We start from the raw sequence: 22,012 nt of genomic DNA on the forward strand, positions 1-22,012 counted from the left end.
CTTATAGTGCGGAAAATACGGTACTCATTCTTTTCCCTCCAGGAGCTTCCAGGTGACGTGACCTTGCGACTCCACATCAGTAATCCAGTTGACGCACGCCAGCTCTGACACAATCTTGAAATTAACACTCAATTCAATGAATCTGAACTGTCCCTTTAAGTCTGATGCACCTTTTTAACATCCAAAAGAATTGGAATGGATTGAAAGAATTATCCATTGACAGATTTTGGTGATGTCATTATTATTCAAATAATAAGATGGAATGTTACGTTCTCTCCCAACTCTCAAGAGCGTAATGAACAGACTCGGAGTTGAAAAGTTTTAATTTGACCACATGTTGCAATCACATGAAAAATGTCAGTACAAATTTAGAAAAAAATCAAGTCACATACACGATCTCGGCAATACATCGCAATTCATTCCTTGTACGACCTTTGATTAGTTTAGCAGGCTGAGTTCAAACATGGATGGAACTGATGTTAATATAAATCTGATCAGTTATATACGCATTATTAATATGAAATATTGATAAAATTCCCAGACTTTATAATTAATATCAATGACTGTACATCATTCGATCCAACAAACACATTTTAGAGTACATCAGCATGAACTGAGAGACGTCTCTGTCTAAAATCGGTGCAACGATTTGTGAACTTTTCCCGCCTGGAAAGAGCTTCTTTGAAATTCCACGGATTTTTCATGACTGACTGAATACTGTTGTGTACTTTTACTTAATATATAAAAAAAAAGAGACATCCATTTTTTTTTTCCCCTCAAGGATGGGCGTCAACTTCAGTCACTGACATCCAGTATCAGTCGGGCTTATTTGGACTTCTAGCAGTCAGAAGACTTTTTTTCACAGTCAGTTGAAGGAATGTGCAGAATTTTTTTTTTTTTTTTTTTTTTTAAAAAGGCTAAATTATTTAAGAGCACCATTCAAAGTGTTTTTAAATCTATTTCTAGAAGATTTGTGCAACAACAGATCCACATCAGGCACCTCAAAATGTTGTAGTGGTCACAATGAAAAATCTTCTCTGCCGAGTCATTTGAGGTAACGGTCCCATTAAACCAGTATCAGTACTGGTAATATTACGTGGAATTAGGTATAAGTACCAAAGGGCACTTTTTTGATACTCAAGTTTTTGGAGTTGCATAGACTAACAGTTGGCGCTCGCCATCGCCCTGACTGAGCGTTGGCCTGGAACATGCTGCTGAAGCGACGTCTCTTTCTCTGACGTTTGCCCTCACACGCAGATCTTCTGTCAGGTACTAAAATTTGGCACCAGTTCGCTGGATCAATACTCTGTAGTCCCAATGGAATTCAGTCTGTAAATTTTAAACCAGACAGCTGTGTGCCCAACTTCACAGCACAGCAACGGGAGGTAAAAGCTCAGTTCTGAGTTGTGGAGCTGTTCTGGGATCTGCAAGTTTCCACAGAAGTTTGGCCACAGGCTGCATCGTCTCTCCTCCTCTGATCAATGACCAGCTGGTAAGCAACACAGCAAAGTTACATGTGCACATCCACTCCGGGAACTCATTTCCCAGCCATCTTGGAGTTTCAAACCGAGTGGTTATCTACCTTTAGTGTAAAATCCCAACCTCTCTGTCACCGCACGGCTTTGTTTTCAGTGCATTACTGGAAGGATGAGACCATCCTGCTGAGTTTCCCCCTGCTGTGGATGTGCCTTTTTATGTTTTTCAGATTACATCGACATGTTAGTAAATGTCTTTTTATAAAACATGATTTCATTCATGAACTGCAGTCTGCTCAGAAACACTGATTCCTTTGTCTTCCACCAGCAGGTTCACGTCTCCACACTCGTCTGTGTGCTCGGCGGCAGCGGCGGAGCCGTAGCTTCGTCTGGTCCCATGAGTGGCCGCCTCCTCTGCCTCCAGTCGTCTGTATCTCGTGTGGAAGAAAATAACGAAGCAGCAGGTGAACAGGCTGCAGAGTCCGGCCATCACCATCATGGGCACTGAAGAGGTGAGAACCACACAATCAAAACCAAACCCCTCATCCAAACATGCAAGTTTAAGAAGGAGCTGAGGGTTTTCATGTTGAAGCTGCTTCACGTTATTCAAAATCTGCTAGTTTACATTGTCAACACTGAATTTCTGAACATAAATGCTAGTGGTGAATACATCACATTTACTGTAATATTAAAAGCCTCATTCATGGTCACAATTGACGTGTCAAGTTTGCGTTGCTTTAAACCAACACAAACCAAAAGGCCAAACAGATCGTGACTCCTCCATCTTGAGTAGCCAGTGGTGCCACCTACCCTTCCAGCTCAGGACGGCGTCCCCGCAGGTGGACAGAGGGGAGTCGGCCAGCGGTGTTGTCAAAGCTTGGAGGAGGAGGATGTAGAGGACAGACTGAATCTGTCTGGAAGACAAAACCGGGATTAACGTGGAGAAGAAGAGTGACTTCATTGTTCTAGCAGGGTTGTTTTTCCAGTCCCGGGACTGAAAAGGGTTTATCTGAAATATCCTGATTAAAATAGTAAAACCAGTGAAATTAGACAGAATTGGATTGTTTTTTTTTAGCCATCTACAAATAAGAGGCTTTTTTTCTTCTGTACTTCAGTGTCGTGTCGTCTGAGCTGCAAATCCTCATTTACTTTATTCTAATGTGTAGAAGTAGGAAATCTGGGTGAAACTGATTTCCATTTACAAAATCTCAATTTGTTTCATAAAGTAAGAAAACAGAGTGTCACCCCGATACGAAGATGAGTCCGGCTGATGTTGCCTCACCAACCGGATATGAGCACTCCACCGACAGCTCCATGGCAATTGGGTAGATGGAGAAGCCAAAAAAGCCAAAGAGAGAGCAAACAGCCGCCATGGCGACTTTCTGCTGATACATGAGGGACACCTGAGAAGATCAGAGATGCCAAAGCTTCAGAGACAGAAAATCCAAATGAAAAGGACATTCCTGCTTTCATCAGAGAACGGCTTGCCACTAAAAAAAAGACACGTGGACTACAAGTGGTGCCTGTGATAACGTGATGGAACACTTCAAAATGCAGATAATAATCCAACACAATCACATCAAATGACCTCACCACTGAGAAGGCGATGCACGCCAGCGCAGTCAAGCTGAAGTTGATCTTCGTGGCTTCCATGAACTTCTTGGTTTTATCAACATAGACGCCCAGCACGCCGGCGCCCACGATACCAAATACGATGAAGAGAGCGCCACACAAGCCGACAAAGTCCTGCAGCCGTGAGATCAGAGGGGTTCAGTGCATCTTAACAGTACAGCAGCAAGTGTTAACTGTAAGGAATTCATATTCCATCTATTTATTGATCTTTCCCTATTTCTACACTTCTGTAGTTCAGTTTATGATCATGATGGGATTCACTGTACCGCCTCCCAGTGTCCTTACGTTGGTGTATCCTCGCACGCACAGGATCTGCTCCAGCAGAGTGGAGAAGCAGGTGAAGACGGCCATGCCCGAGCCGAAGCACAGCAGCAGGATGAGGTAGGCTTTGTTTTTCAGTAACTGCACGAGAAACATCGTCATGGGAAGAAAACACTTCCAGTGACATTCAGCAGGTTAATGAAAAGACTGTGGGGCTCCTCTATAATGTTGTTGGTCTGAAATTTAGAAACGACCTCCACTCCGCGCAGATGCTGAAGATCATGAAGGTTCGGCTGCAAAATCAATCATGGCCAAATTACGGTGCTAACAGGCACACGTGGGCGAGAGGAAATTTGGGGATTATGGCGTGTCTGCAGCTTGTTCAAGCAACAGCAGCAGCAGCTGCACACATGAGCATTTAAGGTGGAAACCTCTGTTGACAACAAAACTAAGTGAAACATCAACAAAAGCATTGAAGTCTCAGGTTTCTCGGCTGATGTTAGTTTAGCATTTTTATTATTCTTGTCCTTCCTTCCTTGTGTCCTCACCAGTTTGATGCCCTGGACGAAGGGCTCCGAGCTGGAGAGCTCTGCACTAGCCGATGGCGGTGTGAGCGGGGCGCTGCTCCGTATCCCGACTGTTGCTAGGAGACAGATGAAGCATGCTGGGATCGCATACGCGAACAGCTAGAGGAGGTCAAGAAATGCTGGTTAGCACCTGGAACAGAGACTGTTCATCTCCACGAGCAGGTGAGAAGGCGTGCTGTCAGTGCCCCAGCCTCCGCTGCTGCAGGTCAGTCCTACAGTGCTCTTGGCGTCGTCTGATTCCAGGTGAGACACGTCAAACCGTGCATTTGTTTGACACGTTTACCTTCAGAAGGTATTTCACATCAGATACAAAAACAAGGCAGAAGGCCCCTCTGGTCAGATTCATCAGGTGTGATTTTCGTATGGTGAAGGTGCACAAACCTTGATCGGGGAATTTGAATAATATTTTAAAATATTAAACTTTTTACCCCCCACCATGTTGGAGCCTCAGATCTCTAGGGACAAATCTATAAGCCCTAGCTGTGGATGATGAGATGTGTGGCTATTTGGACGTGTGCATCTGACATAACCTGGTTTATAAAGTTCTAAAAAACCCTTTTCAGTCATACTGGACTGCCTCCTGGCTCAGAACCTGCATCCCTCCGACGACGACAAGCCTCTGCAATCACCAGTCAGCTAAAGCGTCAGAACCTTCAGTGAGCCTCAGGCTGGGACTGCAGATCCCTGATCCAGAAAGTCTCTCCCTCTCATACAAATACATCTCATCTCATTAAAGCTGCAACAGTCTACTTTTTGGCCACTTGAGGGCAGGAAAACTCCAAAATTATCTTAAAAGCTGCCTGTGTACACACAGAAACTGGGCAACATTTCATGTTTGTGCCCACCTGACAATTAGTAATCAAATCTTCAGTCCTCCCGTGAGCATTTAACATCTTTGAACTTCATCATCTGCTAGTTGAAAACTTGGTCTGGCAGCTGTGTTTTGCTGACCAGGTAGCATGCAAACACCTGGGATGTTGCCTTGACGAGACAAGCAACAGTTCATAGAAACTGTCACCCATTGACGGACGTGAAGGGCAAATGCTGTCTGAAAGATTCTCAGCTCAACTCACCAAGGCGGGGATTTGTTGTGACGTTTCAGCAAACACGGGTGAGATGATGTTGGCGAGGAGGACGCCAAGAGGATTGGCTGCGGAAAGAAAAAGAGAAATGCAACTAAGGGCTGTTCTAGTTCCTGGATAAATGCAGTTGGACTACACTTTCAGTTCCCTGTTTCGGTTGTCTCAGCTTAGCTTTAAAATAAAAGGAGATCTTCCTGGTGAATCCTATCCCTGCTCAGTTCTAGAGTAGAGTTAGAACCATTCAACTTGTCGGATCCTAGTTGATCTGTGGATGCTTCTCATCCTGCCAGTGATAATTAACAGGAAATCACTCACACATGGAGGCGATGGTATTGGCCGTGGCGCGCTGGTGTTCAGGGAACCAGAGAGCTGCCAGCTTGGTCGGCGTGAAAATGATGAGCGGCTGGGCCAGCGCTGCTATGGTCTGACCAAACAAAACTGCTTCGTACTGGATTTCAAACGGAATACCTGGCGGAGTCCCAATTAAGCGTGTGATGGCTCCAAACATGTTCAACCACGAGCCCAAAACCAGCTGCAAAGCCAAGAGAGTCAGGACCATGATACTGTAACTAAAACCTCTGACCCTACAGGAATCAACCGCTAGCTAGCTCGCCTCCTGAGAGCGGCCTGTACCGTGATCCGTAGCCCCAGGCTGTCCAGCATCCACGTGGTCCCAAAGCTGAGAGGTATGGCCACCACCATGTACACCAACGATAACCAGTTGATTTGCTCCAAAGAGACCTTCAGGTACCGGGCAGACTGGTCTGCGACTGGAGCGAAGGTCAGCCATAGCTGGAAAGACACATGACACGTTTCATTAAAAAAAATGTGAGAACTCAATGCTGCTAAAGTTAAAAAAAAAAAGTATATTGTAGAGACTAAAGTAAAGAAGGAACGGTGACATCACGCTGCCCCAATAAAGAAATAATCCTTAACAAATATGAGGAGCAGAAATCTATTATACAGGCTCAGAGCAACACCACTGCTGCCAAAGCCAGAGAGGAACGCTGGCAAAAAGAAAACAAATGGCTAAGCGAGTGAATTTGTACGTTAATAGACTTATTAATAGAAGTGTCTCATCGTTGAGACCCCAGTAATCGAACTAAAACACCATTAAACTATGTATTTCATCAAATGAATGGGTTTCTTCAATGTGGTCCTGTGGTGTGTAAATCAATACGAGAGCTCTTGGGGCCAATTAAAGAACAAATATAAAAACCAGTGAATATATTTACTTGCCAATGAGACACCCAATATCTTTGTCCAGATTTTTATTCTTTACAAGAGCAGGAGCCTCCTTGAGTGGCTTTAATGCCTCGCACTAGGATCTAGTCACCCTCTTGATGGTCAAGTTGACAAGACGTAAACCTAGTCAGCATCGCTCCATCTCTCCAGGACTCTGCGCCATTGCATTGCATCACAAAGACATTGCAATGGTTCATGTACGGCAGTACTGGGAAATAGACTCATGATCAGTATAGAAACCCAAAGTCAAGGTTAATCAGATACGCCCAGAACGTAAGAAAGAACAAGCTGCTCATTCACTCCAGAACAATAAAGAAAATCCTCTTACGGAAATTCTAAATGCTAACTGGGTTTTACAGGAACCAGGTTACTGACGTGCTTAATGCTGCAATCTCCAATTTCCTGCCATAAAGTGATTTATTTGGTGCTCAAAATGAACACCCAAATACAGATATGGAATTTGCCCGTAGATGAATCCAACACCTTGAGAGGGAAAGACCTCGGGACTCACGAACCAGAGAACTCTCACAACCGGAGTGTTTAGGTGGAAAACGGCATCCAACAAGACTGAAACACAAACACAGCAATCCCACCGCGGGAGTCCAACCTCAACACACACAATGAAGATGATGTATGCAGACTTCAAGGAAGCTGGTCAGCTGATTCGGACTCACAGTGTCAGCTCTGTCCTCTACTGGACGAGACAATCCTGTCTGTGTTTGTCTACCAGTCTAGAAGGTGGAACCGTCTCCCTCCTCCAGTACTGCTCTGCTTTTGACAAAACAAAGTACATCGTGGCTTCAACATTCACCACGTTACCTCACTGGACAACTTCCAGGTGTTTAGTTTCATTTGAGTTTGCAGGTGGACGTCTGTTGTGTTTAAAGTGGGCTGCATCTCCATGAACTTGACTTTGATTGGTTTGTAGATGGCGTCAAACATGTTGTGTATTCAGGGATCCTTTTCGCAGGAATTGAGAGGAATAAATGCTCAGATTCACTTTCTTCAGTTCAATATTTTGTCTCCACATCCTGCCATGGTCCATTGATTTCTCTCCCAGCGGCTGGCCTTCTTCTAAACACCAGGGGATAGAAAACTCTCGCTGGCCTCAACCTTTGTAGTTGGTCCAAGTCAGAATAATGCAAAACAATTTCAGCAAACATGTGAACCTGCAATTAGCATCTCATTTTTGCTCAGCTGAGGGTTAGATTATGAATTCTGTGAGTAGTGGTATTGATTTTCACTTTATTTGTTTGAATTTGGTTCAGGTATAAAAATAAACATAGTTCAGTTATCAGCCAGCTTCATCAGTGTCTGTTATCATGGATTGTATGATTTTTTTGGGGGGATTTCATTTATGGTGCTATTTTCGCATTGTTATTGCTATGAATTATAATAAACTTTAAAACAAAAAAATTCTGAGCCACCTCCAAGGGAAACGGTACGTCAGTATTTAGGATAATGGTGTGTTTCCCCACATTTTTATCTGCTTCAAGAAGACGGACCCTCTGAAACGCACGCTAAATCAATTTACAGAAACAGTCAACCTCCCACCCTGAACTCCCCACTAACGTCACACAGATTGACGTCTAACTGGCTCGTCACCGGTTTTCTGCCTCATCATGAATGACTCTGCCAGCTGAGCCTCTTTTGTGAGCGGGAACGCCGCCCCGTCCGTGACAAAAGCTCCCATAGAGAGGACGAGTCCCACGAGGGATGGGAATGACTGAGGGAGGGGCCCAGTTTGCACGACTACGACGAGCTTGCCACACTCCTCGTTATCCACGGGGGAATAAGATCAAGTTCCACCAAACACGACGGGTCAACATGTCATCCACGCTTCTCAGCCACCTCAGTTATTGCACACTTGAAACGATTTCAGAGACGTAAGAAAAGAGCAGGTAGGTGTCGCCAAAGGGAATAATGAACATGTCAGCTTTCATGTAAAAAAAATAAAGACCACACAGATTTAGTAGATAAAGAGGCAGAGACCCTGCTCAGGACGAGTCCTGAGAGATCTGATCCCAGCTGGACTCGTCCGTGCAGCTCCACAGATTCCTCTTCCTGTGAGAAGAATTCAGTTGTCAGCCACTGATAAGTCTGCTTGCGTGACCATCATCTGCTGCTGTACAACCTTTGGCTTGTGAAACGTGAGTTCTGATTGGTCCACATGCCACACATGATTGAACCCTCATATAGGGATCCTTGACCTTAGGATCCCCCCCCCCCCCCCCCCGCCGCCCACACACACCCCCCTTCCACCTCCACCTCCAGATGCACAGTATTGCAGATATTGGTCATATCAGTCTGATGAACAAAACTGTTGGAAAAGCCCAGAAGTCACATTTACAAGTATTTTTCAGTGAGTACAAAATATGAATATCATGTTGACTTGTTTTTCTACAGAGAGTATCAACATCTGTAAATATTTGCGATTGGCTGTCTAACTGCCACAGGAACCACTTGATGGGTCCCGGACCCCATGTTGGAAATGCTTTCCCTTATATTCACTGTCTTTTGTTTTATTAAGACAAACGCTGATCTTAATTGAATGAGTGAATGTCTTTTTTTTTTCTTTTTTTTTTTGCAATTTAACGTTAATTGACAAGTAAAAAAAAACAACTTTAGAAATACATTTAATTCTAATTATTTAACTTGTAATTATGTATCGTATAGCTATCCAGATGTTTTTTATAAATAAAATACGATTCATAAAATGGAAAAAATACAGTAAAATTCTCCATGTCGGTGCATCGCAGTCCCGCTGGTGTACGGAGAGGGAGAAGGACGCAGCATCAACGGTAGCGGCGGGGTCGAACTCACCGTCGCGTTGGAGCAGTTGAGCAGACACAGCACCAGCAGAACGAACCACCTCCTCTTGTACACTTTAAAACCCACTAGCCTCTTCAGCTCCGGGTCATGTCCTCTCGGTTCTAGATCAGACTCCTCGGTGTGAACCTCTGGAGAAAGTTCGCCATCATCATCCATTGGGAGTACCGGCACCGGGGAACTTTACCGGGGTAAGCTAGCTAGCAGTGTTAGCTAACACTGTACAAGTACTCGGAACACTGGAAAGCTGTTATGGTATCTTTAAATCGTTATGTCCCGTTTGAAGTACAACCTCCATTGTCTTATCTTCTGTTGGGTTAAAAAGTAACTTAACTCATTTACGAACGAGAGGAAAGCAGACAGAAGGCTGGAAAATCGGGAAAACATCGCTTCATGATTGAGGTAGGGGAACATTCAGGAACATTGGCTCGGCTTCCGGGAGTGACATGAGTTACTGTATCAAAGATCTTCTACTCCAAAGATGGATAACTCGGTCCGTGTAATACACAACAACAATAGAAGACACAGACATTCAGCCAGCAGAAGACAGCAACTTGTCAAACACTGCTGTTGCTCCTTATATTGGGCTTCATTGCGTTTAGTTTATTTTTGAATTATGAGATGTGGGTTGTTTACTCGCATGCAGCCACAGACAATGACACCAAATCTATACGCCTTTACAAATGAGTAGGTACAACGCATACCTAGTTAAACTTAGAGAAATACACAAGCGGTTCGTGATGCATGGATGGCAGCTTGAAAAGGTGAACAAACTAGTTTAAGGTGAAAATGTCTTGGTGAGCGGAAGAACCCATTGTGGATCAGTTTATCAGCTTCATTCAAGGTCTGATTCCTCCATGAATGCATCGTGTCTTTGTGGGAGACCGCGTTCACGTCAGTCCTCATTGTCCGTCCCCACGCCTGAGCCGTTACGTGGCTTTTTGTCCTCATGGCATAAAAGAAAATAATTGCAAGTGTGGCCTCGTTCCACTTACAAAACGTGGACTGAAAGAAACAGTAACAAATACAGATTTGAGTGAAAGAGTAAAAGTACATCCAAGACACTTCTGTTTAGATTGATTTTAATGCACATGACATAAACGACCTCCTCGTGTCAATCAGCTGACTGCTCTGTCCCTGAGTGGATTAATAATGAGTATTTTACAACATTGCCTCTGAAAGTGTTCATACTCGACTATTATTGACTTTTATTTTACCTCAAGTCACGTTGAGGTTTGAACCTCCAAAACATGTGATGCCAAACAAATAAAACCATAATGAAGCAGTAAGATTACCTTCACAAGTTGAATAAGCGCTTGGTCCAATATGTCTGTTTATAAAGAGGGGAAGTTGTGTTTGTTACACACCAGTAATTCTGTGTAATGATGTGATAGTAGTTCGAAGGAAAGTATTTCCGCAGTTCAGAAAATATAAACACAGGAACACATCAAACACCATTTTGGACAAATACCTTTAGAGTGTATTTCCACTAATAGAGTGGTTTGACGATAACACAGCAGTGTCATTTTCATGTCATCAACATCAGTGTTTATCTTATTTTTGTATCACCGACAGCATCAGCAGCAGCTGCTGAATGCATCTTAGAAAGATCAAACTGAGGACTCACCCGTTTGCCACTGACTTGTCATCTTTGTTAATGAAGCAGTGAACAGAGGAGCAGAGCAGTTGTACGTCGTGCACCTGCTGTTGTTTTATTAACAATACCTCAGCAGCTTTCTCACACGACGAGCCTTTCCCCCCCACAATCAAACTATTCTTGGTTTGGAACGTGACAGAATCCTGTGTTTGTGTGTGTGTGTGTGTTTGTAATTGAAGTCTGTGAAATCTCTGCGCATCTTGACTTTGCAGCACCATGCTAATTACATACGGGAGGATAATTGTTCCAGCATGGCTGTCTTGATGTGTCGTGTTCTTCATCAACAATCCCTGTTGTGTTTGGTTCCATCTGTTGGCTGCGATTTTGCGCTTCCTTTTACTTCCCTGTTGCCAGTTTGCGTGCCGGGATCTGTCCTTGGATGAACAAATGATTCCGGCGGAATGCTATGCCGCTGCGTTTGTCTTTGTTGTAGCTGTGATGGAGAGTGAGCTCTTGTCTTCTTCAGGCTCTCTGACTCTGACACTCCTCCTGCCTGTTGCATCTGCTGTTATTTCTCCAGGAAGTGAAACTGAAGACTCTTGATTTTTAGTCAGCCTTTCCATCATAAGTTTGACCACAGATGTCCTTTAACTGGGTCACAATTCAAACCCCTCCCCGCTGTTATTCCACCTGCGTTGAACCGATAAATATGTGCTTTTTTTTTTTCATAAATCCCAATGAAGAAAATGTTACAATGAAAGCTTTGTCAGTGTCATATTTGGACTTAAAAGTGTACCCAGGGCTTATTTGTTGTTGATCTTGGCTTCAAATCCAGCTCTTCAGCGGTCTCACACCTTGCACTTGAATAGACTTTGATGACTGGATCCCAACTTTTTGATTTAAAAAAAACAACAACAACAAGTCTTGACCCCTGCCGGTGACTCTTGCGGTGGGTTTTCATTTAGTGACTGCAGTGTGGCGTGGGTGGTGCATTGATTGAAAAGTCTGAGGGTCTGCAGATGTCGGGCTGTGGGTGGAGGAGCTGTGTGATCACTTCTTGTTTCAATGTCTTTATGTCCACTTAAAGAAACATTCAAGTCCATTCTCTGCAGAACTGGACAATAGCCTTCTCCCCTCTGTGCTGCCGTAGGGAGCCGAGACCTTCAGAGACCTGCAGACTGCTAGCTAGCTTAGCAGAGTGAATTGTAGTGATTAGGAAAGATGAGCACGCCTTCTGCAGAAGTCATCATATTGGTGAGGTTCAGGAGCTTTTGTCGAGTTTGGGCCATGACTGGTAGTGAGAATCACTCTTCTAGTTTTGGTTTGTTGGTGCTCAGGCTTTATTTGCCTATTTATTTATTGAGCTGTCTGTAGCATAGCTTGAGTTTGAGTCACACGGAATACAATGGCCATCAAGTGGAGACTTTTATTTCCTCCAAATTAATAATAAATGACACACTCAGCACGGATCAATTTTGAAAATTAGTTGCACTCATCCAACCCCCTCCCCTCCCCTCCCCTTGTCCTCCACCTCCGGCTGCGCAGTGCGCATGCGTCGCACTGCTCCAGGAGTGCTGTTTCGGCCTGTTCCGCAGCCGCTCGGTCATTTTCGCCTCTTTGTTTTACTGATAGTGGATTTAACTCGGATTCAACCCAATATCCAGCGGACCGTGCTGCTCCCAAACAGGTTAGTAGGTCTTGGTGGACTTCTTCCCTGCATGTGTCCGTCCTCGACAGATCTATCGCCGGTTTACCGTCCCGGTTTGAGCCCCCTCCTCCTCATTTTTCGCATGTCTCTTTCCGCTTGGTGCTACGGGGCATGCCATACGTGTTGTTTTATGTGTCTGTGTGGTGGTGTATGGCGGCGCCGGGCCCTGCAGTTGCACACCGGGGAAGGACAGGTCTTTTAAGCGGAGAAGTACAGTGGAAAGGCGGGTTTCGTGGTGGCCGGGATGCACACGGTTAGCCGTGCCGGGCAGCGGGCGCTGGCAGCCGCTTCTCCGCCTGTCTCGTCATGTTTAAATGCTGTTGTTCCTCGCAGTCAAGCACCAGTTCTCTCCCATTCAGCTGAATGTTCTTTTTTTTTGGGGGGGGGGGGGGGATCTCGTGGTCCACCATTAGGCTAACTAACCCCTTCCTCCTGCCGTCCAAAGTTCATCGTGTGTTGCTGAGGGGGTCTACATTTGGATTAAATCAAGACAGAAAGTTGGTGCATTTTAGTCTTCAGGGTGGATGTGGTCCCTCGTCAGTCTGCTGCAGCAGCCCTGTGTGACATTGGGGGTGGGTGGGGGCAACAAGTCTGTACAGTTTTATGGTGGTGCTGGTGGTGGTGGGTGCTGCTGGAATATCTCCTCCACACATGCGTCCATCTCACTGTCGTCATTTCACATCCAGGGGTCTGCTCAACTTTTCAGGTTAGGGATTCTGAAGCTCAGCCCCCCTGCTTTGAGGGATTTTCAGGTCACCATGTTGGCGTCTAAGTCAACACTGAGGGAGACGTTGTTGAAAAGTTCCAGTTCTTTTTCCAGGACCATATGGTTTAAACCATCCCTGAAATTCATTTGGGCAATTATTTTCACAATGGGTCAGTTGTTTGGTCTACAAAACATCAAGATACTTGCTCATTGCACGTTCCCCATGTGACACGTTCAAAGTTCCTATTTTGTCTATTGAAACACTTGGCACTTTCTCTCTTAAATAAGCAACAAATCCTTATTTTTAAGAGTCCAGAATCACTAAATGTTTGACATTTTTCACTTACAAAGGATAAACTGAATATCAAACTGGTTCGAGATTATTTTTATATTTCGCTCAGCAGATTATTGAAAGCCGGAAATCTCAGGAGGAAGAATCTATGCTGCTTCATCAGTTCATCTTCAGATTACATTTTTTTTTTTAATCATAAACCATTCAGTCTCTCAAATGGCCATCAATTTGGATGTTGTCAATGTGTGTTTTGTACCAAATGTGAAGACACACTTTTTCATAGTGATATAAAACTGAGACAAGCAGCAGGTCTTTATGGGCTGGAATCATAGTTTTGTCATTTTTATTAGATAAATGACTGATGGGATTCACGTTAAACTGCTGCCGGGTGGGTTTCTGCTGATTGAACAGTTGATTTATTGACAGTTTGTCACCCTGCATGCCATGTTCTTTGTTGTTAAAGACACACAGGCTGTACTTTCTCAAGTGTAACATTCTTCAAGCACAAGGATTTTAGTTGTAAACTGGATGCCACACTTTTAATTTTGCTTAGTTTGAGAATGCAGCCATGACATATATACAAGGATAGGACGTAGAACCTCATTGCGACCACTACTTGCTCAATACTTGTGTTTTGGTGAGATGATGTTTGATGTCCACCACAACATCTGAAGGCTCCTTTAGCCACTTGTTAGCAACCTGCATTTAAAAGACAAAATGCTTCAAAATTCACTCATGGTGGTATTTAGAAATGTATTTGATACGACATAACTAGAGGTTCAGGTATCTTCAGATCGTGTGAACCACAGACCTTCCATGCATGGAGCCAAGAACCTGTTTGAAAGGAGGGCACCAACCATCAATACTGCTGGCGTATTCCTGGGTTCAGCATTCATTCCCGCGCCGTCGGCCGATGGTGGTCCAGGCTTGGTGTTTTTACCGCAGATCAAACGTGTTCCAGTGAATTTGCTGTGGAAAAGTCTTGAGTTTCCCGTCGCAAGCTGAGGTTTGTTCATCAAGTGGTCACAATAGAGAGGAGAAGCTCACAAAGATGTGTACTGATCACAAACTACCTGAACAGAAACAGCCTTTTAATGACTGCACTGATCAGTGCGTGGCCCCTAGAACCCAGTTTAATCACCTCAACTTCCAGGTCTCTTTTGATCAGTCGATCACCGGATCAGTGTGTATTTTGATGCAAGTGCTGCTTTACCTGGAATCGACTTCCAGGCCTGTTGAACTGAAGTCAGGTCTGCATGTTGGCAGCTTCCAGTAGCTGACCCGGACCTCCATAACCTGCTCTAACAGGGCGGTTGTTACTTTCTCAGCTTAAATTTTGCTTCTTAACACACCGAGTTACTTTTTTTGTGACAGTATAAACACTGCAAGTGTTTTCTCTGCTTTTGTAGACTTAAATCTTGCTGCCGCTAAACTTAACCCAGCATGCTGTGTGTTTTAACAGCCCCGTCGCGCTGTGATGTTTAGTATCACAGCAATGGAAAAAGTAGACATTGGTGTTTTTGTTTTCTTGGGGGGGGGGGGGGGGGGTGCTACACAGTCTTGAGTCTGGAAACAACTCAGACTGACACCAGAATAGAATTTAAATACCTGAACGGATGCTCCGCTCCGCTGCTGTCAAAGCTAAATCACTTGTCTTGTGATCAACTGATCTCGCTGAGCTCCCTTGAAAACAAACTGGTCTGACTGATGGTTCTTGGCCAGCTGAGTGACGCTCCATCTGTATTTGGAGTCCCCAACATGATCCATCTCTTACGTAAGACCACACATACTTGCCAAGCGTCATCTGTCATATCAGCTATCCGGCTGCTTTACAGGGAAAACCTAAATTACCCACAGCATTTGTGGACCGCCGACCCCTGACCTGGAATTGAATAACATTACAGCAAAGATTCCGGCTTGTTCATTTGTGGATAATGAATACAAATGATCAGAGTGACACTTATCTGGACCCATTAGACAAGAACCTGCATCTCCAATCCCTTTTAACAATGTTAATGGTCCCGCAGGGCAGACAGATAAAACTTTGAGGCCAGTTGAGCAGGATGCAGCTTCTTAAGGACTGCTTGATAATGAAAACACTCAATAGTGACTTAAGTGCTAGAAGATGCATTTGTCTTCTTCTTGGACAGGAAATGATCTCTGGCAGGCTTCTAAATGAGCTACTGAGCAACTGTGGACAATCCCACGCCTACAAATCAAGCTGTAGTTTGGAGACGCTTCAAACATTCTTGGTGTTTCACTTTCTCTCCCTCAAAAGTTTCTTTGAACGTTTCATAATGATTTTTTTTTAAATATCTGGACCTGATTGAGGTTGGACATTCCCCTTTGTTTAAACTGTATTTCTTTATCCGAACTGTAACTTCAGAATGTTGAGGCACCAATCCAGCGTCCATCGTGATGGGACTGGAACTCACAATTTTGTCAATCGCCAGTAGGCCGGGCTTAGACCGCCAGAAATCAGCCAGATACTGACACAATAGTTGTTTTCGTTTCATCTGGAGACGCGCCTGACACGAGTCAGGCATGCAACTGTTGATACTGATTCAAATTCTGATGGCGCTTTTCTCATTTTCTGTTTTTGTTGACGATATCTACATGATGACCCTCGGTTTTGACGCTCTGGTTCAGTGGTCTCTGTTGGTCTCTTTTCCTGGGTGGGAAACTGGACCTGGGCTCCACCCCCCAGGTATCTCCACTTCCACACTGGACTTGAAGAAAGACGCACCTCGAAACCTCCAGAATTGTGTTATCCCTCGGTACCAGCCTGAAGAACTGTCTTTCACCCGGATGTGTAAATTAAAATGCTTCAGCTCTCCCTCTTGTTGACATTTAAACATCTGAGAGATGCTGAGTCAGATTCAGGAGGAGAAAAAGGAGAATAACAAGTCAGAATCCTGGAGTTTACACTCTGACCTTTTCCAGGTCTGATGTTGTGTCGACTTTGTGGTTTTGTCCAGGCTGAAGGTTTGTTTGAAGCCTGGATGACACAGTTACACACAGGTTTACACACTGCAGCGGCCGGTTGTTAGCAGCAGCTGGATTCCATCTAGACGCAGTTTAATGAAGACTCGAACACTTGTGCAGTAAGTGCATGAACACTGGAAAATGCTGTGGAAGGGTTTCTGTTTTAGGCTTTCAGATGATGTAACCTTCCAGCTGGCATCCATACTGGAGGGCTACATTTGCTGCTGACTGGTTTCCAAAATACATAACTTGTCTATCTATACTTTGCCATTGATGCAAGTACATTTATCTTGAGTGTAGTATAGTACAGTGCTGACATTCTGTGCCGATTTGAAACTGCAGCTGATGATTTCATCACTGTCCTGTTGGTGTATTGGGGATAACATGACTTGGTTTGTTGATGGCTGGCAACAAAACTTTAAAAGCATCCTTTTAAAAAAAAATCTCTTGTGAATCGTCCATCGTAATCCACATCTTGGTTTTCCAGCCGCCTGCTCAGTAATCTTCAAACACTTTTGAGTTGAGCTAAAAACTGCAACGGTTCCGTGAACCAGCCTAGTCAACGTTGTGCCAGTTCATTCTGCTGAGTTGCCAGTTGGTGGCACTGAGAAAGCGCCCCACTGGAGGAGTTGGTTTGTTTTTAGCTCAAATCAAAATGTATATGGATTACCGCGCACACGGCAGGATGAAGAATACATGGATTATTCCGAAGTGCTTGTAAGTTTTTTAACAGATGCTTTTGGACAGTTTTGCTTTTGTTAGTATTCAGCCTCCATCAGCTTCAAGCTGAATATACGAGGCTGGATCTTTCAGCATTCTGGAGTCACAAAGAAGTGACTCAGGAGGAAAAAAATAGATTTTGTGAGCTCAAGGCACCTATTTACTTGTCGTATCACTTCAATCCAACAATTTGCATTTGGTATTTTGATTGAGGTCAACAGACGCTGATGCTGTTAGTACCTCCGTCTGTGTGCCTTCATTCAGGCAGTGGGGCGTAACAGCGGCATGATATTACCACCTTGAAGAGCTGGACAAGATGTGGGATGTGGTTGTAAGCCAGATAAGAATCAGACTTTATCAGGAGAGCTTTTGTGGGTTGTTGTTCAGACTCATGTGTAGGGGCTGTCTGGCTCAGTGACTGTCTGCTAATGATCAAAAAGCATGTTAATGGTTTCTGCAAGATTGACTGTGGTCAAAGATGCTCCGTCTACAAACGTTTTTCATCAGGATCAGTGCAGAACTAGAGGGAGCTTTCATGTAATGAAAAAACAGCACGTCTCCCTTGTGGTGTCTAATTTTTCATGACCAGAGGAAAACATCTAAGTACAAATGCATTCAGCTGGACATTAACCTGCAGGATTCTTGTCAAAACCTCTTCGCTGAAACAGACAGACACTATAACAGGTCAGCTTTCATTTAGTGGTCTGTCAGCAGGTTGACAAAACGGGGTCAAGGGTCAGCGAAAGTCTATCTTCCCACTGGTTTGTCTCCTGGAAGTCTGTCATGGAACAAGGTACAAGCACAGCACTATTTAGCACCTTTGTCAGTTTAAGGAGCCCTGAAAGCCTTTGTAAATGAACTTAAGTGGGCCAAATGAGGACTAAATTACTTGCTTGCCTTGTAGCTCGGCCCAGCTCATACACTATATGACAGTAAATGGGTAATAACTGTCATCTCTGGGTCTGTGTGAGCCTCTCGCTGTCTTCGCCTGTGGCCGGCAGCCCACAAACTGTGGTTGAAACTGGAAAAGCGAGAGAGGACTACAGTGCTGCGAGCCTGTTAACCAACAAACCCACGTAATGGCTCATCGCGTCTGTGTTGAAGGGAATTTCTCCTCTGCCACGGACTGAAAAGCGCATTTGAATATTTTATTGTTTCTGCGAGAAATTGAAACACGCCTTTTGTTGTCTTAGAATGACAGTAAAGGCTTGGTGTACCACTGCTCTCTTTCCTACTCTTTCTCAGTGTGATGCTGTTAAAATAGCCGCTGTCCTTCAACATGCAGAGGCACTCACTGGGATTCTTTTTCCGTGGCTTGGTTTTGTTCTCGATTGAATTCGTTGAATCATTCATTTGAGCAATTGTTGTTTTTTTTCAGCTTTTCTTCATTTACATTTAAAGATGTTGGTTGGGAACTGTAGGTAGGAAGCTATTTGAGGCCCTTGAAGCAATTGTATTTAATATTCTATTGGCTGATAGTTAAGATTGGGAAGAAATTGATTCGCGATGAGAAGGATTTTTGTCAGGCCTCCCTAGATGGGTTCTAGGTGTTCCCACCTCCTTGTCAATATTTTTTCCATTTCCCTCCTCTTTCATTTCTGCTGTGACCATTTAAAGTGGAGTGACCTCCTATGACCCATCCTGGCAGAGCTCCACCAGAGCTGCCCACCCCCCAAACCCTTTCCCTAGGGGTCACCGGTGTCATTATTCTGGAGGTCAGTAGGCCAAGAGCTTCAGAGGAGGGCCCCTTCAACCTGAAGCGTAGCGTTTGTGGGGTTTGCATTAGTGACAGGTGTAAGACAGGAGTGACTGGTAGTTAGTCAGTTATAGGTCTCAGAAACAATTCATCAGTCGTGTAACATTTAAGAGCAATAATTTAAACCATTTTATAATTTATGATTTGTTAGTGTCTCAAAATGTTTTTGAGGACTGAGTAATTTTGCAAGGAACATGAAATTGATCCTCTCCCCTTTGTGAGTAGATGAGGTGTTGCCGTCCTGTTTTTGTCCTGATGCACTACATTACAACGCAGTCACTGCTGCGGAGAGAAGTGGAAGGTGATCTGAAAATAGCTGGAGGATGCTGCATCTTGGGCTCGTGTACGGTCTCTGGTCGCTGCAGTAAAAGCAGCCTGGAGGACAGTGACGGTTTCTGTCATAGTTTCGCCTTCAGTCTGTTTTTTTTAACACCTAAGGAACAACGTTGTCGTGCTGCTGCTTGGAGATGAAGTTGGATGAGTTTGTGGCAGAGATGACAAAACGTCGTGTAAGTTACTGGCAAAGGCACCAGACCTCCAGTATATTGCTGATGGTGGTGCTCCCACTGTGCGTTGAATGTGGGTCAGGGATGCGACGCACTGGAAGCTGGCTGCAAATTACAGCGTTTGGCGGAGTTTTATGTTCCAATAAACCCAATAAATACCTGTCTCATTTTAGCCAGGAGTGAGTGCTGATTAAAGCTGTTCACGCTGCAGACAAAAGCAGGAACTGGACTTTTTGGCGACTGCAAGTCGGCTTCAGACAAGATTTTTTTAAAAATGAATAAATTGATATTTTCCTTTTTTTCTACTTTCTGATATTAATGATAATGATGCAAATACATCAGAGGAATTTCAGCAAAGCGAAAACGGAACCACTTCATTTTCCCTGTGGGTACGAAGGAACTGCCTACAATAATTACTGTGTACTACACGCATGCTGTACATGAGCTGACACTACCGGGAATCCTGGTGATGAATGATTTAGAAACATAAACACCATAAAAATGCTGCGTTGCTTCAGGTTGTAGTGAAACAGGTAATACAAACCAAGAGCTTCAGCTTGAGTAACAGATTAGAGTCTGAAGGCCAATCAGAAGCCAAAATGCTGCACAGCAGTTTAATACTCTGGGACTGGAAGTGTGAGATAAACCTTAACGGAACTGAGTGTGTGATTCTCAGTAATCCACTCGGAATGCCGACTTATTGATAGCGCAAAGCAGAGCTTTGCTAGGTAACTGCTGTCTGACGAAAGTTGAGCTTGGTCCAACAGTTTTTTTTCTGGATGACCCTCCTTTTATATCCTGAAGGCCTTCTCAGTGTGGCCCGCTGTGTTGCTGGACAGGCCTCATTCAGAGGCTGCGTTTTTTTTTGTTTTTTCTTTCCCCCACACAGTTGGTCTTAACGCTGCCTTGCTCTTTATCACAGGCTGTCATCAGATCCCACCCTCCTTGCTGTAAAATTAACAGCACAGCACATGCACTGCAAATGAGAGGAAGCATCCTCTCCAACAAGATAAAAAGGTCACGACACGAAGGGCTGGGGTTTAACGGGCCAAACGGGACCAATGTAAACATTTGAGTTTATGTTTTTTGGAGTTGGAATATCTGCTGTGGGAGATAAAAGTTAAACAGGATGAGGACTCTTCATCTCCCCAAGCTGCCGCTGTTGTACGGAAGTCTCATTAGTGGAGCTGCTAAGTCTGAAATTGTAGGTGACTGGGTGTGACGGGGGAATATGGAGCAGAGGTGGTGACAGAAAGCACATACACAGCAAACACTCCTTGGGTAAATAAAGGTTTGAAATACTCAGGCTTTATGTAGCGTTAAGTGGCGGTTAGTGGAGTCTCGCAAACCATCATCAAGTTGTGAATTTTAACACGCCCCCCTCAGTCAGTGACACGTGGAAGGTAATTACAAACTTTAAAAGGATCCTGAACATAAGGGGCGTTGCATTCAGCTGATCTTTATCAATTCATCAACCGAACAGTGTCGGAAATGAACTTTTCATTTCACCTGACATATACAACATTATTATTGTTTGCTTGTTTTTTTTTTAAAAACAAGCCACCACTTGATATTCATAGCTGTTGTGTGTAATTAACCTCTTGTCAAGTGTCTTGCTTTGGGATGGAAACACAGGCCCATTTCTTTGCCTCAAATTAGATTTTAAATGCACATTCATTTCTTTATGGTGATCCATTTTTAATGATCTTGCCTCTCAACAGACAGACTTTCAGAGAACAATTTCATTTTTTTTTTTCAATTATAATGTCATTATTTCACTATTAAAAATTCTGTAAAACAACAGGAAAAAGCCTGAGAGGACTACCTAGACTCACTCTACAAGGACGTGCTGGGATTTGCAGAGGGAATATATGATTTAGCATTGGTCTGTGACAATTAAAATATATTGAAGTGAATACGAGTTCAATGAAAGAAAACAACCAAAAACTGGGCAGATTTTTCCTGTTAAACAGCCTAATTGGTGATTTCAATATAAATTTCAGTGATGAGATGCACTTGAATGCCCCATGAAGTCTCACCCTTGGCCTAAGCGACGTAGATCTCAGTGTTTACAAGATGTGCCTGAATACACCATGGAGTTCTTTGTGCTCTGTGTAGAGACGACGTCTCACATTGAAATGTTTCAGTTTTTAACGTGATGATTGTGGGACTGCTCCTCAAGACAGCTCAGAGGGGGCGGGGCCATGGGGAAAACAAATAGGTGCAGGTGAGTCCATGCCTGTTCAGGAGAAAGTGAGTGCCCTCTGAACTCCAGTTGCTCCTCCTTGCAGGTGTACTGATATTTGCTACCTTACACCTGCAAGGTAACACCATATTTTACACGGCTCTGTCTCACTCCTCGTCTTGTGCCGGTGATGTTGGCGGGCAGACGAGATGCTGCGTATGCGTACTACCACCTTCAACAGGTTGCGGTCTGAACACAGATTTATCTGACAACAGCTGCTGAGCTGAGTTTTTCAGAGAAGGACTTGAACCGTGTTCCATTACAGCGGTGGGGGGTTTAATCACATCCATTCTCCAAAATCACCTGTGGATGATGGCCGCTGATTTCCCTACAACCACAAAGAGAATGATCCAACATGTCATGTGATGAATGGACATTTGTGCGTT

The 22,012-nt window shown here is 44.1% G+C and overlaps 2 protein-coding genes and 1 long non-coding RNA gene across 6 annotated transcripts in view; 2 read left to right on the forward strand and 1 right to left on the reverse strand.

The window, feature by feature from the left end:
* Positions 1 to 311: 311 nt before the first annotated feature.
* Positions 312 to 9,584, reverse strand: slc49a3 (solute carrier family 49 member 3). Of its 2 annotated transcripts, none has more exons than XM_086222311.1 (10): positions 9,106 to 9,579; positions 5,671 to 5,829; positions 5,353 to 5,569; positions 5,029 to 5,105; positions 3,917 to 4,054; positions 3,393 to 3,509; positions 3,069 to 3,221; positions 2,721 to 2,878; positions 2,286 to 2,389; positions 312 to 1,979 (listed from the first exon to the last, which is right to left on the reverse strand). In XM_086222311.1, exons 1-10 carry the CDS (start codon positions 9,268 to 9,270, stop codon positions 1,750 to 1,752), a joined length of 1,518 nt encoding a protein of 505 aa, XP_086078437.1. In that variant the 5' UTR covers positions 9,271 to 9,579; the 3' UTR covers positions 312 to 1,749. The 2 variants fall into 2 exon arrangements, 1 of the variants encoding a protein (XP_086078437.1); XR_015118966.1 differs by having other exon boundaries at positions 1,833 to 1,979; positions 2,286 to 2,385; positions 9,106 to 9,584.
* On the forward strand, positions 4,058 to 7,166 carry LOC147251525 (uncharacterized). The gene is made up of 3 exons (XR_015118967.1): positions 4,058 to 4,117; positions 5,628 to 5,723; positions 6,753 to 7,166. It is a non-coding gene; the product is annotated as an uncharacterized LOC147251525 (long non-coding RNA).
* pcgf3 (polycomb group ring finger 3) overlaps positions 9,058 to 22,012 on the forward strand; it is a 59,698-nt gene continuing 46,743 nt past the window's right edge. Inside the window, exon 1 of one of the 3 annotated variants that reach the window (XM_086222313.1) lies at positions 9,058 to 9,302. The gene's annotated coding sequence lies outside the window, so the exon portion shown is untranslated. Of the gene's footprint in view, positions 9,303 to 9,384; positions 9,514 to 12,261; positions 12,396 to 22,012 lie in introns of those variants that run through there. The other 2 variants (XM_086222314.1, XM_086222312.1) reach the window with 2 other exon arrangements.

The sequence above is a fragment of the Aulostomus chinensis genome, chromosome 13, assembly GCF_037954235.1.
Source record: "Aulostomus chinensis isolate RoL2024-O1b breed Wild chromosome 13, RoL_Achi_v1.0, whole genome shotgun sequence".
In the NCBI taxonomy this organism is placed as follows: Eukaryota; Metazoa; Chordata; class Actinopteri; order Syngnathiformes; family Aulostomidae; genus Aulostomus; species Aulostomus chinensis.